Source organism: Athene cunicularia, assembly GCF_003259725.1.
Source record: "Athene cunicularia isolate RWA chromosome 1 unlocalized genomic scaffold, athCun1 chr1_part1, whole genome shotgun sequence".
NCBI lineage: Eukaryota > Metazoa > Chordata > Aves > Strigiformes > Strigidae > Athene > Athene cunicularia.
In genome coordinates, this window is record NW_020799091.1 from 93685098 (window position 1) to 93703077 (window position 17980).

Sequence of the window (17980 nt, forward strand, 5' to 3'; positions counted from 1 at the left end):
CAGAATTACTAAATAAAATGCTAGAATCCAAGCTTTTTGGACAATAAGGATGACTTTTTTTTTTTTAAAGGATCTTTTTATGATTGAATTTGGTATGTTATTTGATAAATACATTCAAAAATATTGACCACATGTAAAGGGAAGTATTTGAAGTGTGTTAAACCATGGACCATACTCATGATCAGTGATGGGGCACTCAAAGTGGGGCATAACTTGTTTTTTAAGCTAACCAAAATTACAGTAGATGCTGTCTGGACATCGCTTTTTGGAATCACTTAAATGTGTTTCCTTTTCTCAGTATAAATATTAAGCAGCCAGAACTGGGTTTTTTTAAAGTAAATACAATACACAGCAATTTTTTAAAATGTCCTTCAAAGTGAATTTTTCAAAACAGACATCGTGATTGTGAAATATAATACTTTTAACTTGATTTCCATTTGCTAAAATAAAGCGTCTAAATTGGAATGTATTTGTGATAATTTGTTAAGGGAATTGTAAAATTTGCTTCTCACTGTCAAAATGTTTACATAGTTTATAATGCCATATAATACTTCATAAACATTAATTTAAAATGTTTGGAGTAGTTGCATTTTACTGTTCATATAATTTTTATGTTGTATATTGAAATAGTCACTTTTGACCGACTTAATGGTATTAGGTTTTCACTATATTCTCTGAATTTCAAAGACACCAGGCGTGAAAACCGTCATGAAAACGAAGTAGAAAACTGCATGAATTTTTAAAAATCCCTGAGAAGCTGGAGCTCAGTGCCAGAATGGTATCTTATCAGCACACAGTATTTAACAGCTAGATATGATTCTTTCAGTCTTTTCCTGGTTTAAATCAGAAGCACTTTCCCTTAGTTTCTTTTAAGAACTGTTAATTGTGGCAAATTGCGATATACCAGTTTAGCCACGAGGAGGTGATCTAACACAAGCAAATAGTTAAAGCACCTCATTAAAGTTGCACTGAGTGGATTCTTTCCTGCAGGCCCGTTGGTCATAACTCATTATTTCGTATATCTGATTTATCCTGTCACAGACATGGAGAAAAAGGAGGAGGAAATAGAGCAGCTGAAAATGGATTGTGAACACTTCAAAGCCCGTCTGGAAACAGCCCAGACTGATTGCATGAGAGAGAAGAAGGTAGATTTGCTGTCAGAATGTTATCTGTACGCTTGAGTTTTAATAACAAAAGCAGTAATGATCAGTTTTTCATGTTCACGTCACAAAATACATACTCAGCCTGAAAAACAATCTGGATTTCTATTCATGTAGGCAGGTGGTGAGTAAATTTTTCCCCCTTGATATTTCTAGAGCAGAATGGTCACTATTATAACTAGGCAAAATATAATATGATGCAGTACCAAAAAGTATTCAGTGTGTACAAGTAGCAGTACCAGCTGACGATCAGTCTGCCGCTTAGGTGCATAATTCTTGCATAACTGCATAGATCTCTCTTGACTTCTGTACTGTGCAAGGTGCAGTTGTATGGGGTCGCATTATGGGCTTCTTGTCAGGGTTTGTTTTGGTCAGTGTAAATTTAAACATCATTAGCGTTTTGTTAACGTGTTGAAGTAAAACATTGGGTATTTGGGAAGATGGTGGTGTAGCTGGCATCAAAAGGTCCTTTGCAAAATCAGTTCTTTTGAATTTAAACTATAACATATTTTCAAAGAGGACAATAGAAGATGATGTAGGTAATGCAGTGTACAAAATGAAACTGGCCTCTCTGCTTGCTGTAAGCTGTGTGTTGTTTAGTTTTAATATTATTTATTGATGCACATATTGATCAAATTGCCATGTACGGCTGTGAGTCAAAGAACAATTACAAGGCTTCTTTTGCTCTCTCAATATGGTATTTAGTGATTATGAGAGGGGACATTCTTAACAATGAAGGAGTAGCAAAGACTGACTTCTCGGACTGTGGGTCTTCTGAGAAGCCATTGGGGTTCATATAGGATCACACAGACTAGCAGCTTAATTTCTGAGATGTGTGAGAATCAGTTTTGATTATTTGCTGTAAAAGTTCATTTCCTTGGAGCAAATAGCTATCTTCAGTAGTCAGCAGAAACTCACTTTGTTGGGGTTCTAGAGTTTGCATCTGCCAGCCTTGGGATTTCACAAAGACAGATGAATCTACAGAAATTATTTCATTTTTGAAAAGGAATAAATGAAGAGTTCAGCCAAGCAGTTTTAGGGCACATCTGTGTGGAGAAGTCAGTCTGGAATGAAGTTTGTTATGAGTGTAATGTATGATGGAATAGTTGTCTAGCTGGATATTCCTTACTTCAAAATAAGTATCTTCTGGGAGAGCTCTTACAGTTTGGCAATGGGTGCACAGCTAGTTTTGCTGTGCACCCACGTCTTTGGTTGTATAAGCATCCAGGATAAACCTTTCTAAGGTTTAATGTTGCTGCTTTAGATATTACTGAAGTGGATTCCATCTTTTATTCTTGTTAACATTACAAAATAAATGGCGGGTAGTTTAGATTTGTGATTTCTTTTGGATGAAAGTTTTACTTAAAGCATGGCTAGTTTACGAAGAGTGGTGTTGTCTTGGGGTTCCTGATAAAAGCTTTTCTCTTCATATCTTTACTCTTGTGCAGTATATACTGCTTGTGTAAATGGCTTCCGTTATATGCCACAGATATGTATTTGAGTGGATTGTATTTATGTACATCATGAAATCTTTTAGCTCTTCAGGATAAAAGAAGATGGTGTATGCATACATGTAATTTTTGTTCCTGTTAATCACTTTGCATAGTGTTTTTAATTTGGTTGCTGTTCTGCTATGGGCATCCTTGCATATAGTTTCTTAATTATTTTCTACATTTTTATATTCTGGAGGAAAAGGTAAAAATTCACTGAAACAAACATGAAATAAATGCATTTTCTAGTTGAGCAGTGTCCTTTTCTTAGGGGATCACAAATCAGCATTTTGCATTCTAAAATTTCTGTGCACTGCTGTATCACTGATTAGGGAATTGTGCTTTCTGAACCTGAGCAAAACTTGAAGTGCACATGTTATTCTTGGCTAATGTCTTCTTTGTCTGTCTTTTCATAGTTATGTACTTAGCCCTACTGTATTTTTGTGCCTTGACCCTTTCCTGAAGGTGGTGGTGTTGCATAGCACACTGATTGCGCTGTGATGTGAGCTCTCAGGAGTGTGGCTCCCAGCTAGGTTATTTGCTTTTGCAGGCTCCGTTTATTTTCCTGGCTCTTGAATGTACTATTTTCCTTGCTTCATATCTTTGTTCTGATGTTGCTTTTGATCTGTTAAAAATTCTGGCATTTCTTGTTCTGGCTTTGCATCCTTGTTGGGGGATCTAGCTTTGGTATTAGTTTTATGTCTTACTATTCAGTATTAGCATCCAAATGCATAATGCAAATAAAATGTATTAAAATATGTTTTTTCTTTAGACAAGGTCAGTGTGGAAAAGACAGACAGAAAGATGTCTGTGGACATTTTGTTGATACACATGGTGGCAGAAAAGCTTGATAGTTCTGGCAGTGAGTTATGTAAAAGATAAAATTTGGCTAACTTGCTTAAAAATGATCAAAGTATTAAGAAGCAAGAGACTTTTCCTGGGACTTCTTTGCTTAGGTAACCAGCAGCGTCAGTCTTTTGCATATATTAAACTATAAGGTGAAAGAGACTCCAGAGAGTAAATATGCACAGAAATCTGCTTGATAAATTTAATTTGAACTTTACAAATCCTACCTGTGTGTTCCATTAGCAGCATGATAAAGCAATGCAAATCAGGCTGTCCGGTATGATACAGGATTCTAGGTAGGAAATTGATGATGGTGTACAAGCAGCTTTGTACTTGTTGATATCATGTTATGTAGATTTACACGAGTTTGTTTCTATTCTTTCCAAACCCTTAACGCAAAACATTGAGGTGAACTCCCAAAATTACAAATACTTGGTTTAAAATCTTGATGGGAATACATCATTGAAAGTTTTGTTCTGTTTACTTGCTTTCAAAATTGACTAGAAAATATTCCTTCTCATTTCCCCATACTTCATCCTGATAGCTAAACAGACAGGGGAGGCTGGGCTGAGGGGGTTGCTTTCTGTGGTGAATTTGAAAATCCCATGCCCATAAAATGGGCAGAACAAGATCCTTCTGTTCTTCTGACATCGTGTGATCTGTGATTCTCTCTCTTAATACTTGAGTTAGCATCATTTTTCTTGACTGGCCTTTATCTTTCCCTGCAGCACTGTCTAATACCACCCCACTCAGAGTTAGCAGGGAGCCCCCACGCACCCTGAGAGACCACAGACTGTGTTATCCCTGCCTTGATCTCACTGTCTGCACTAGCTCTAAGCTGAGAAGCTGAGAAGTAACCCCTGTGGCATTTGGTAGGAAGCCAGGGAGACCTAGAATCATACCTAATCTCATGATACTCTTCTGGCCAACTTCCCATGTGATTGGAATAAAGTACTGCTGAATTGAAATTGTGTCCTGGTTTATATTGGATTGCTCTGTTCTCTCCTTATGCTTTGTAGCAAGGACCGCTGAGCAGCTCACTTAAGTGATGCATGCATGATAGTGCTTGGGCTTTCTTGGTATGAAAGGCCCTCCAAACTTCAAGTCTTGGGTCTATTTTTCAAGGGACTCTGTCTCACTTTGCCACTGCTGATCAGGAATGTGCCAAGAGAAGAAAAGTTGGAAGAGAACAGTATTTATGTTAGATGTTCAGCAACTCTACAACACTGGCTAAGGCAGAAGTATGTTTTGAAAAACAAAACAACCCTCCCTTCCTATAAGGTGTTTACAGTATCTTTTGTAAGGTGTCTGGAAAGGTTAACATCTGATGCTGAAATCCTCCCTCTCTTGAAGAGATGTGTAGCTATTTGCTTAGGAGGAGTAGACTCTCCTATCAAACTTCTCTAGGTGCCACTCAGTCTCAGTGGGTCATTTGGTCTGACCTTGTGGACAGACTTCTGGTTACTGTCAGCCTCCACAATGTGTTTACTACTTAGATATAGCTCAGCAGAGAAGGTAGGTATCTGCAACTGCTCTGAGTTTGCCACTGCAGGCACACCACCCCCCACCCCATTTTGTATATGGCCATGATGTTTCTTGTTTTGTCCCTTAGCCTAGAAACTTGTTTTGGCTGATATGAAGTACAACCAAAATTTCCTTATGCTATTTCAGGAGAAACTAGACCTCCGCCAGCAGCTGAATGAGGCCAAGCAGCAGCTCCTGCAGCAAGCAGAATATTGCACAGAAATGGGTGCAGCGGTGTGCACACTGTTGTGGGGTGTATCTAGCAATGAGGAAGCTGTTAAAACCATTCTAGGAGGAGTAAGTATGCCAGGTGAATACTTATTGGTGGTAATGCTGTTAGGTCTTTAAAACAAGGACCTTCCTCTGTAACACATTTTAAGGATATATTTCAGAAACTAATAGGACAGCAAAAATATTTTCTGAATTGTACATTCTTTGGGACCCATCCATTCTCATTTAAGAAGTGTTGGAACTATGAAGTGTTAAGAGGTAGGCTGGGAATAAATGTAGTAATTAATTCTTGTGTTACCAAAGAAGGATTATCTGTTTTCCACCACACACAGTTAAACTGGAAGCAAGGCTGCAGCTAGCACACTGTAAATGTCTTTACAAGCTAACAGAAGAAAAATAATTCTTGGGCACATGCAGCGGTTCCCATGCCTGTAGAGAGCTTCACAGAACTATTCTCATGGAAAGAAGACAGATCCATCAGTTCTCAACTTCTTTGGATCTTTGTGCTGCCTTAATACTTGCATGACTCTTGGAAATTTGGAGAGCCTAGCTGCTAGTGAATCTTATTAGATCTTCGGTGTTAAATGTGAACAGGTAGTTTATTTGAAAAAAAAAACCCAAAAACAAAACAACCCCCCAAACCCCAAATCAGTAGTTGATGACAGTAGTAATATTACAACTAACATGGTTTCTCTGCCAAGTGCAGCTGAATTAGGAGGGATCAGAGGAACAGGCCTGATTAAAAAATACGATTTTCAGTCTCGTCACAGCCAACGTAAGAAGGAATTGTATTTAATCTGAGTGAACTGATGCCACAGTTTCTTCTGGCTTGATTTTTCAGCAGCATGAACAGCTGAGTGAATAGGATTAGTTAATTATAGTAAGTGGTGAACTAGTGTGTTTATAAGAAGTTTTCCAGTTTGGGTGCACCAAAACACAATTATAACTTTATATTGAATATTAGAAAGCTGTACACGCTTTGATGATAAATTCTGATGATTCAAGATCCAAGCAGCAGCAGTTACTAAGGAAAAAGTCTGTACAAACACTGTATAAAGCAGTTAAGAGAAAAAAGGCAGGTGGGTACGACAGAGCCCCCACATAGCAACAAAAATAGTATAAAATTACATGCCATATTTTCAGAACAGTTTAAAACTGTAAGAATTGACAATATTTAGTGACTAGCTGTGATTTGGCTTGTGAAACAGTATTGAAATGCTATGTTTCCCACAAAAAAACACTAGCAGTGATGAAAATGACTATTTCTACAAGGTGAGAGTAAAATCAGTAGAAGCCTTGTTGAAAGCAGTCTTATGTATCAAAATTAAGTAGAATTAGGTAAACCCAAAACTGTTACCTGATGATTTGTATAAGGGTAAAAAGCCCAACTGTAAAGATGCAATACTTTTGTTTCTGTGTTTGTTTGCAATGCAAAATATTAATGCCCAGGAATCGTTACAGCCCATTCAACTGATATACTTCTGGTGAAGGTCATAGCAACATTTCTGGGCATCATTTTCTTGTGATGGTGCACATAACATGGTAAGAAGTGTGCTTGGGTTTGCAACAAGCACTAGGAAGAACGTAAACGGGTTGTATAGCATTGCATCAACCACAGGTTACAACTTGGCAATGAGTCAGGTTATTGAAAGATAATGGAGATTTCTCATATAAAGTTTTTGGTTTGAGTTATTTTAGACAAGTTGTACAGCTTACAACATCTTCCTCCCTCCCCTGAGAAGATGTTGTGAACTGCAGAAATGTATAACAACATCAAGAATGCTTTGAAACCATTGCTCATATTTAAGCATGTGGGGAGGGTGGTATTAATTCAAAATCATTTCATGCCTTAGAGAACAATGCTCCAGCTTTTTCCAGTCTTTGCACAGATACGGAAGTAGGTCTTCCGTACCGTTCTGCAGTACATATTGACTGAAATGATGTTTGGGACCAATATACCATTTGTGTCCATATGGGTTGGGAAAGTCAAAACGTGAGCAGCAAATTTGAAATGTAACATGAGTAGTTTTCAAGCAGTGAGGGAGAGATGTCTGCTGTTTCTACCCATGTATAGCGTTCCTAGAGAGAACCTGAAGAAACATCCAGAGAAGCAGCATGACCGAGAGTGTTCAAGGATGCCTATCTGCATGTGCTAAAAAGGAAGTAAATTAATTGCTGTGAGATCATGGTAGATGTCTTTCAAAAATCTTCAGCCAGATATCCACATGACAGGGCTCTTGCGTGGAAACACAAACCAAAGGTTTGATTTCAGAACAGCATCAAAGCTTGCTTCAACTGGAGAAATTTTGGATCCTACTTCAGTTATCTGATGAACTGATGTTTTCGTGCAGGAGTTACTTGGACAGCAGAGGTTTCATTGCACCATTTGAGCTCAAGCATCTTAATGGCTGCTCTCAGAACTCTCCTTATCTCAGTGTCTGTGGGTGAGACATTCTTCAGTCCCATGAAAATACTGTCAAGCTAATAAGAGACTGCACAGAGTAGATAATGCTTGCTATTTATAAATTGGTCTCTGCGGCTCCTCGGACCTCACTGCTAGTTAATTAATGGCTATTTGGGAAAAAGGTTAAGCAGAGGGGACAACAGCAACACCTCAGGAGACTGGCAAACAGATTTTGCTTGTTTTCTGTGCAACATATCAGCTACTTGGTTTGCTTAGTACTCTGTTTGTCTGTGATTACATATTTTCGTAATAGTTTATACTCGTCTGCTGTAGTAGGCTCTTTTCATTTTCTCTCATGCCCTCTGCTCCTTGAACTATAGTCACTGCTTATGTTAAAATTGCCATCTTTGAAGTGTGGTGTCCCTATAAGTATAAAAAGTACATCCAGCACATGTGGAAGTGTACTTCTTATCATTTTCTTTCCCCACAATCCCTTCATTCCTGCTTTTCTGGAGCCACAATATAATTTGTGAAGATACTGAGTATTGGCTGCCCCCTTTTATGATGCGTTGCTGGAGTCACGCCACAGGAACTGTGTAACTTTGATGTGGTGAATGTGCGCCAGTGGAGGAATAAAGGCTACCAGTAGCTTTGTACATATTGCGAAAGCAGTAGTTCTGACAAAATATTAAAATTTTGAGTCACTTTGCAAAATGAATAAAAGTTCAGGCATTTCTTGGGCTGTCCCATTGGGTCACTGCCAGGAATGACTAAAAGTTTCATCTGTTTCATGAAACAGCTGGCAAAATTATTAAAGACACTGAGCAACCTGGCATTATGGGGTCTCTGCTACACTGTTTTTGTTACAAAACCCAGCATCCTCTGTGTGAAATCGTGTTTCAGCAATGTTTTACAGGTCAGAATTAGTAATAAATAGTTCTCTCAGTCCTTATTTGTAGGCTCTGTGTGCACCTCTGACCAGGCTCTTTGCCTTGCCCTGAGCTTTGTACCAGGTGGCTGCTTCCTCAACCAAGATACCCCAGAGTGGAGCAGTGTTCCAGCTGAGGGGAAAAGACTGCATAACATAATTACAGATTGTACTCCTGTTTTTATGCTCTGGTGTGATGATCGTCTTTCTCATGTGACATTTCTGACTTAAATTCAACCAGTGACCCAGAAGAGACCTCCATTTCTTTTTCTAAAGGATGTCTACCTATCCTCTTCTGTATTCTGTGTTGAGCAATTAATGAATCATGTTAGGATCCAATCAAATTCTGCTTCTTTTCTGGGTATTTCATAGGTTTTCTTAGGAAATTCATATCAAATCACTACATCAGGTTGTTCTCTAGTCTTCAGCTGGATAGGGTCTTGACAAAAGCTGCTGTAGTAGCCCAGTAAATGTGAAATACCTGGTGCAGCTATTGCAAAGTAAAGATAATAGCCTCCCTTTTGAAAATGAGTATTTAATTCTGTATTATTCTGGGTTTAGGAGGTAAATACACAATGATTTAGTTTTATAAATAAATGTAGCATTGGGTAATTTCCCATTTTCTTCTGAGGTAATGGATTCAAAGATTAGGAGATCAAACATGTCAGTGCGTACTTGCTATTTCCTGTAGTTTTTTTAAGTAACTGGATGTTTTAGTAATTTTGAAGATTGTCCAGTTTTACTATAGCATCTAATAATCATAGTTGCTGTGGTGTGTATAATCTTTTTTTCTCCTCTGTGCTTGCAGAGTAAAGCAGTAAAGTTTTTCACAATCACTGCACAGACCATGGAGAGCTTTGTGAAGTCATTAAGTGAAGACATGAAACAGCAGGATTTGGATTCTGATGAAAATCAGTTTGTATTAGCTTTGGCAGGGATTGTAACAAGTAAGTTAATCTTATCTTTCAGAATAGCATTCCACACGTACTGGGAACTTCTATATTGCCTTTTGTGCTGCAGCTTTTCAAAAAGTCAGGTGTTTAGTTGGTGTTGGTATCTTGGGTGACTTCCTAGTTTTTTTAAGTTCTAGCATATTTTGTCATTGGCACTTCTACGAGGCATTGTGCTCTCTGTGACACAGTTAAGGGTTAGACCAGTAAGAGCCATTGAGTTCTGAATTCCCTAACACATCCATTCAGTCTGAAGTAAAATACTAGTCTTGTATGCTCACCTTAGTTTGTAAGTATCTATCAATTTACTTTCTGAATTGCCAATAATGCTAATGTCAAAACATACGAATCACAGATGATTCAAGTAGATCAGCCCTGTCTTAAGGTATGTGCTCAGCATTTTGAGACTGCTTAAGAATTTTGTTGTTGTCAGATGGACCACACCTTTACTGTCCTGAGTCCATAGTGCTAAGAGAAACAAAACCTGACTTCCATACTAATTGTTTCTTTTTAGGGTTAGAAAATAAGTAGAAAGACACAGATCTATCTTAGTACAGCTGCCCTTGACTTGGAAGGATGTGAGAAATGGGGCTGATACGTAATCTGCATTTTTGTGAAACTCTGAAACTGTTAAAGTAACACAATGCAACATAGATAAAACAGTGGGTAGTTATACAAAGAAGTGACTCTTACATTACCAGCTTTTTTGCATGTGTGGTTTTAGATGTTGTGTTGCCATTAAAGATTGTAATAAAAAGTATGTGATGCATTATGCCACTGTACCAAGATGGAATCCAGTTATGTCCAATTGCTTCATTAAATTAAAAACAAACAAACAAAACCCCCCCCAGAAACCAACAAAAACCCAGAAAGAGAATAGCCGAAGTAAAGAAAATGTTTAAAGGCTGGAGGTTGGGAGGTATTGGGGTTCTGCTTGAGGTGGAATCAGGATGATGGAACAAAGTCTTCAGTAAAGCTGATAAAAAATTTTGCCAGTGAATTACCAAGATTTCTTTCTGTTTCTGTAATTTGGACTGCTGAAACTCAAATGTGATAAAGGACACAGTCAGATGAACAATGTAGAAGGTACCAGTTTAATCCTCCGTAGTTACACTTGAAAGTGGCATTAAAAGAACACTGAGCAACTGATCATGAAGTGCTAAGTATTTGGAAGTTAGAAAACACCAGAAGTTCTTAGTGCAGTCTTAACACAGCCAGTGTGCACAAAAACTGTGGTAACAGTCTTTAATTATATACTGTATCCATAGTACCTCTGCTTATTATGAAGTCAAAAAAGTCATCATGATGTATGTGCATAGGAGAGGGAACCTGAAACTGCATGAAGGTAGAACAACTGTATCATACAGCAGATCGCTAACGTGCCCTGAATTGGATTCCAGGGAACCAGGTTCTGTCACTAATTAGGTACACTGTGCTTCACACGTTTGGAGGCTTGGCCTGTTGCACTGTACAAAAAAGCTTGGATTGCTGGAAGATTCCTGTTGCACATAAGGATGCCCTAAAGTATGGGGCAAGCGTAAGGGAAAACACTAAAGGGAAGTTTGCTGTGGAGCAGTAGTCTTTGGAAATACTTTTGCCTTTTGGTTTGCATGCATAGTGCAGCACTTGCAGAGAGGTAGCAAAAGAACTTTTGAGTAGATAGATGTCCATGAGAGTTTTGATTGTGTAATGTGCCAGGTATACTGGATTGAGTGATTGTAAAACAACCTGCAATCATATTTTTTTAAAGTGGGACCTTATACAATGCTCAGCTTTACATCAGTTCCATATTATTTGTGGATGAATCCAACATTTTGTTTCATAAATCATTGTGTCACTATTGGGATACTGGCCACTTTGAATAAATATTTTAATTACCAAAAAGTAGAATTATGCAGGAGTTTGAGCAGTATAATTTGCTGCTTTGGTATTTTTTATGTAGATTAATATAGTTTGAAGTTTGTATAGATGCCATAGTTTATTCTTCACAGCTGACATAACTTTTTAGTGGTCCTGATAATTAGCATAAAGTTTTGTTTGAAACATGATTTTTATAGTGATGGTTTGTGTTCTCTCACAGATGTGGCTGCGCTGGCATGTGGCCGTGAGTTCTTGGTTAGTTCAAGTCGTGAATTACTGGACACAATGATGCACCTCCTGGGAAGCATGAAGCCAGGACTCTGTACCAAATTTAAAGTGTATGATGACTTTTTTTTCCCCTTTCAAATGAAATGTATTATCTTGCAGCGTAGGTCACAGTGATGACAGTAGTTTTCTCACTCTCCCATTATTTCCTTTCCTCTAGGGGAAATGTAATTTTTGGAAACTCTTTTCACGGTAGCATTCCTTGCAGATGTACCAGGCTTGGCTACAAGGCTAGCTTCATCCAAGTTTTGTCTCTTCAGAAGCCTCTTAAGCACAATAACATTGTAGAGATGAGCAGGGATACACTCTTCTACCTTAAGAGGGGCTCATGAGTTGAGGATCGGATAAGGAAAGCGTGAGGTCAGGTTTTAAAACAGAGAGGATGTGGGAAACGTGGACTTAAATTTTTTCCTTTCTAATATGAAGACTGTAAAATGCTACATCTGCTTAGTGAAAAAAGTGAGTTATGTGTCTGCTAAGAGCAAAAATTAAATTAATGCTACTTAAGAGCCAGAAGCACCATACAATTACGTTTGTAAAAGGTAATGCCTATAAAGGGACCTTGTGATACAGCATTGTAAAGAATAGGATCTGTTACACAGTTGAGATGCTGGAAAAGTTGGAGAGATGAAATAAGCTATTGTCTTTGCCTTTTTCTGAGAGCTGTTACAAGTTGAGGATGTATGGCCTTGACTGAGCAAATTACTGTGGCTTAAGGAGAACTTGTTCATTGGCTAAGATGTGGGCACTTGCCCTCTACATCTGGTTAATTTGTTCATAAAGATGTCTTAAGCCAGTGTGGTGGGTTTTTTTCATAAATGGGATACACACACAAAGAATTCATACCCAAGCCAGCTGTCACAGCTCAGCTGACAAACAGCAAACCTGTCAGCCACAGTAATTTGACTTCATCCATGCAGGCATGAAATCAGGCTCAGTCCTAACTTCGGATAGGTTTATCTTGCCTAACTTCAGCTATCAGAAAGCTAGATGTCAAGTATCTGCTAACTGTCTGGGCTCCTTCCCACAGTCAGTGGAAGGAGATGGTGCTGTCAGATGATCACTCAGTCAGCCAGTGTTAGGGGGAATGAGTTGCCCTTTGAGATGTTTGCCTTTCCCTGTTGAGTAGTGAGGGGGAAGCTGAGTAGCCTGTGCTGTAAGTAGTGGCTAGATACTCTGATGTTAGTCATTTACTGTTTCCCAAGTGTTGGGCTTGAAGGTCAGAACTCAAAACAGGGTAGTCAGCTCTTGCAACAGTGGTTTGTTGTTTTGTTTGTTTTTTTTTTTCTAAAGCCCAGCTGAAAGATTTGTATGAGAATCTCAACTTAAGAAAGAAAAAGTAATTTGTGCCTTCATGTATATAAAAAAAAAAAAAAGAGGACCTGTTTCAAAATCTGTACAGAAAAAATTAAAAAGAACTTTATTTGGAGAGCAGGAAGGAAAGTGTTCCTAAACATGTGCGCACGTGCACGCACACACTCTGAATTTCAAGTGAATGTGTGTCTGTGGGGCCAGATAAATTACTTTTGATCATTTCAGATTGTATTAATGTAATTGGATTTGAGGGCCTTCCTTTTGAATTGATGTTTTGGATGGTATTTTAATTACCTTTCAAAATCTGCCTGCTTTGCAGAAGAATTACACATGGTGATATAAACTTGGCTGCCATACAGCAATATTGATAAAATATATGTAAAACAATCCCATGAAGTGGCTAGGGATTCAACAGGGGCCAGCCTCTGAGGCTAACAAATTGAGTGAAGCTTAAAAAAGAGGTTGCACAAGCTTTTTGATAAGTGAGAAACATTAAGCATATGTTAACAATAGTTTGAATTCAGTGCAGTCATAATGTTTTCTGATGTTCCACAGAGCCAACAATTTTTTTTCTTACTATGAACTTACCATTTGATTTTAAAAAATGCTATTGTGACATTAGAGCAAATGCCAGAAAGGAGATTTCTTCATGGCCTTGTCATGGAATGACAGTTCCTAATTTGCTCAAACGTGTCAGTGCAGAATGTTTTCCCTGTGTTTGTCTCATGTCTGTGATCAGATTCCTTTTTGTCTGTGAGATCCCTATGTGTCTTGTCACTGTTCTTGAAACCCTCTTTCCTGTGCTTTTTGGGGATTTTCCACTCTTCCAGCCCAGCAAAGGGTTTTAGGGGTTGGTTTTTAAATTGTTAAATCCTGTATGTAAGGTTTTTTAGCTGCTTGTTAATCTTCAGCAATCTAAGCAGATGTGGCAGAACTCCTTTTCTGCCTACTGTAAGGAACATAAGGTACTACAAAATGAAAGGCAATTGTGAGACAAGGATATGATAGTTAACATAAATTGTAGTGATAAGTTATGTATAGACAGACTCTGGAGTCATCATAAATAATGTTTATTCACACACTGATACACATACACACAGGCACATTTTTTGTACATTATTTTGGAAATGCAGTATGTTTTTGTCAAAATATCACCATGGTATTACTTGGAATGACATCAACAATTTAAAATTTAATCAGTTAAAGTAAAAATTTGGCTTATTATTTTCAAGAATATGTTTGTCCTTTGCTCAGTTTTGAGGTTTTACAATTCTTTTCTAGCTTTTATTTTCAAAAATATTTTTCTTTACTGTGTGACAAATTAGGCGAAACTGTGAGTCTAATTCTATACACAGTAGTGTCAAACGAAGTAAGCTGATAGAGAGGAATTCTCTTTCCTCTTCTACTAGTCCTGTGTTTTACTTGTGCCAATATATAAATGAAATATTTGCAGGGAAAAACTGTCATTTATTTCAGCACTGCTACAATATCCACTGTAGTCCATGCGTATCTAATAAATATATCCAAGGCATCTATGAGTGCTGGGAATAAAATCTCATGAGTGTCTTTGCTTTTCTGAAGTAGCACTGGTGTGAAAGACTTCAGGTTTTCTTCTCATTAGTATAGGGATTGTTCAACGTTTGTAATTGTTGATATTTACACAACTGTTCACGGCTATAGTTAAGTTGTTAGGAATATTCAACTCTGTTTATGTAGTAGTTGAAAGTAGCTGGTAAAAATAAGTACTTTAATACATATAAGTACATTTTATGTACTAATCCGATGTATTAAGCAGACAAGAAGAGGCCTTAGCTGTGCTTTCAGTTCTAGATTTTCAAGAAAGCATTGACAGATACAGTAGTACAAGATGTTAATTAAATTTGGCTTGTCTAAATAGGGAGACTATGAAGTGCATAATTAAAGCCCTTCACATTAAAAAACAAACAAACAAACAAAAAAAACAAAAAAAAACACTCAGAAAGTATTATTTATCCATTAATTATTAACTGTTAAGGTTTACTTCAATAATCATTTTTCCAATAATTATCAAAATACTTATTAGCATGTACAAGTACTAGAGGTGAAGGTGGTATAAAGGGCCTGGAAATGCTTCTATGTTGTGCTTAGGTGAGTGTGTTTAATTAGTAATAATATGTGACTACATTGGCTTGTGGGGTGGGTTATGTCTTCTGACACTCCAAAACCATAGCACTTCCCTGGATCACCACCACCACTCCCTTTTGTCTGCACAAAACAAACAAGTGAAATAAAATCTTTTTGCATCACTTTATTTCTAACTGCAAATGTCCAACAGATTAAGGTTGAAAGACATTGTCAAGAAATGTTAACACTTTCCCTTATAAGATACTGTTTTACTGATCGTTTTCATTCTGGTTGATTATAGGTAATTATGGCTGTGCTCCTTTGTCAGGGCTTGGGTTCTGGAAGCCAAGTAAGAGCTGCAGAGAATGTATGAAAAGAAGCGTATGGTCTTTACAAGCTGCAATTTCAATTCCACAGCACCCCTCACTGCTTGTCACTGGCCACTGATGCAGTAGATTTAATAATCTACTGTTTACAAGCCTAGGTGATCAAACTCAGACTGGTACGGCACATATGTTATACCTATTACAACTCAGGTCAGCCTGCAATGAGTTAATTTCTTTCCTGCTTTCTGAAGGTACGCATGGAGAGTGTCTGTAAGTCTGTTGGTAGCATAGTTGCTTAAGCCGTGAGAACTCCTTTGACAACAGGATGTGAGGTGTGAAGTCCATGTGGAATAGCGTTATCTCTTTTGTTTGGAAATGCTGTCAGTGCAATGACACGCAGGTTCATTGGAGTTGTGAGAGATAGCATCAGCCAGGCTGGTCCCAGAGCAGAGGGAGAACATTCCCCCTCGTTTGTGTTTCCCTGTAATTGTTTTGTATGTAACCTGGCACCCAACTGTGAGTGGGTATAATGACATGTTCCACAAATGTTACAGGAGCCCTGCTTATTCATCTTCCCTTTCATTGTCCAGAAGATTGACTTGCGTGTTAGCATCTTTGAAAAGAACTAATAGCATCCATCATAGCACATCATAAAGTGCACTAATGCCCTGTCCTCCCAGCTAATCCACAGCTGTAAAGATGATCTGCATTAGAGGCAGGACAGGAGAATATCACTGTGAAAGAATTTGTAAGACAACTTGTGACTCCAGAATACAGCTCTTTTTTTCAGGAACATTAGGGGCCCCTTGGCTCCAAGTTCATAGTACAGCAGTGATCTGATTCTGAAAGAGGCTGAGCATTAGTTTGTCTTGTTAATGTCAGTGGTGATCTTTTTCTGGATGCATTCTGCTTTTGAGTATCTGGTCCCATTCCTACTAGAACTTAGAGGGAAACTGAAATAATTTGCATTAAGCCCACTTAGACTGCTTAGCTGCAAAAGGTTTTATCCACCAAAACCATAAAAAGCTTGTATTAGCAATGTGGAAGACAGCATAACAACATCAACATCAAATGTTTGAAGGCAGAATTTAGTTCTGTGGAAACTGTAGAAGATTTAATCCCAGTGAAATGTTCTGCATTGTGAGTACTAGCGGTTGTTCAGATAACTTTGGAAAGGGAGACTCATTTTGATCTCCAAGTTGCCATACTTGTCTGACAGTTGAAAGCAGCTAAAAGTAATTTTTGACCTAGGCATTTTATCTGCATAAAGAGCAGGGCTGCCATTTCTGCATGCAGCTTGCTGTACCTTGCAGCGTTACTTCAGTTCTGTCATGACTAAGGCTGGGGGGATACCTGTAGTCAAACCCACTTTCCCTGATGGGTATTAGATTTTGCAAGTTACTGATCATACTGAAGCTTTTCATGTTTGCAGTAACTTCAGTGTGAGCTGCTGCAGGAGAAGCCAGTGGGACCAACAGGGTAGAGTAGGCCCTTAAAATGCAGAGCCTTCTCCAGCTTACCCCATTTTCTCTCTGTAGAAATGTTGAGACTTTGGTTTAATTTATAACCTGTTATATATGCAGCCCCAAAATGACTAATGAACTTCCTATTTTAGAAGGCTGATAAATTAGGAAGTCCTGGTTTTGGAAGCTTTGGAAAACATGGCTGAAATGAACATATACTTACTATGTGTATTTTTAATTTGTCATTTACACACAGACATGCAAGGGACAGTCTTGGTTTCAGTTTGTCAGAGATGTCATCTTAGGCTTTTTTCAATGCTAAATTGAGGAAATGTTTTCTAGATGCCATGCCGTAGACAGGTTGTGGGTTCTGTCCTCTGTCAACATCAGTGGACATAATAAAAGACCAAAAGAAATCACCTTTTGGGGGAAAAAAAAAAAAAAAGGCTGTGAGTGGGCTCATATGTTATTTTGAAACAGTTTTGAACATGTACGGGTGAGAGTACCGTTTGGCCTGTGTTACCTTGGTGTTGATCTGCACTAGGACAAGAACACAGTTCACAGCCAAATTGGATACCAGTGTTACTGACTTGAAAAAAAAAATATTTCCACTTGCACATTGAACATAATCAATCTGGATTTCTGCAGGAAGGGTAAATAGTAAAGTCCATGATGACATTTTAAGAGGCAAGCAGTCTTCTCACAGCAGGGTCTCACTTGATGTCCTAGATCATATGGCCCTGCCTGACTGTGAGGGGCTGGAGAGTAGGCATAACAAGCTAGTTCTCTGCCTTGCACCCATAACAAAAGGGACGAGTCTAGCTTAGGAGGGAGTGTGTGAAGCTGAGCTGGGGCTACTAATACCTTCTTTTTCCTCTCCTGGCCTGTCCCGTTCTTCCAAATGCCTCAGCAGGCATAATAAGTTCCCCTGCCAGCAGAGAGAGACTACACTGACATTTGCTGTACACTGGCTATAAACTGCATCTGTTCCCATTGGCAGGAGGAACAGGGAGATGGTCGAAGGAGGATGGCATAAGCTCTGTGTCTGTGTTGCAGCTGACTGGAGGGTCAGTGAAAGGCTGATGTTGCACAACTG

At 38.4% G+C, this 17980-nt stretch overlaps 1 protein-coding gene across 3 annotated transcripts in view; it reads left to right on the plus strand.

Moving 5' to 3' along the window:
* The window catches only part of HSF2BP (heat shock transcription factor 2 binding protein), a 34141-nt gene that overhangs the window by 5801 nt on the left and 10360 nt on the right, over positions 1 to 17980 (plus strand). Inside the window, exons 3-6 of one of the 3 annotated variants that reach the window (XM_026857178.1) lie at positions 1042 to 1145; positions 5168 to 5317; positions 9392 to 9530; positions 11614 to 11731. In XM_026857178.1, coding sequence (XP_026712979.1) covers positions 1042 to 1145; positions 5168 to 5317; positions 9392 to 9530; positions 11614 to 11731 — 511 coding nt within the window. Of the gene's footprint in view, positions 1 to 1041; positions 1146 to 5167; positions 5331 to 9391; positions 9531 to 11613; positions 11732 to 17980 lie in introns of all 3 variants that reach the window. The other 2 variants (XM_026857187.1, XM_026857192.1) reach the window with 2 other exon arrangements.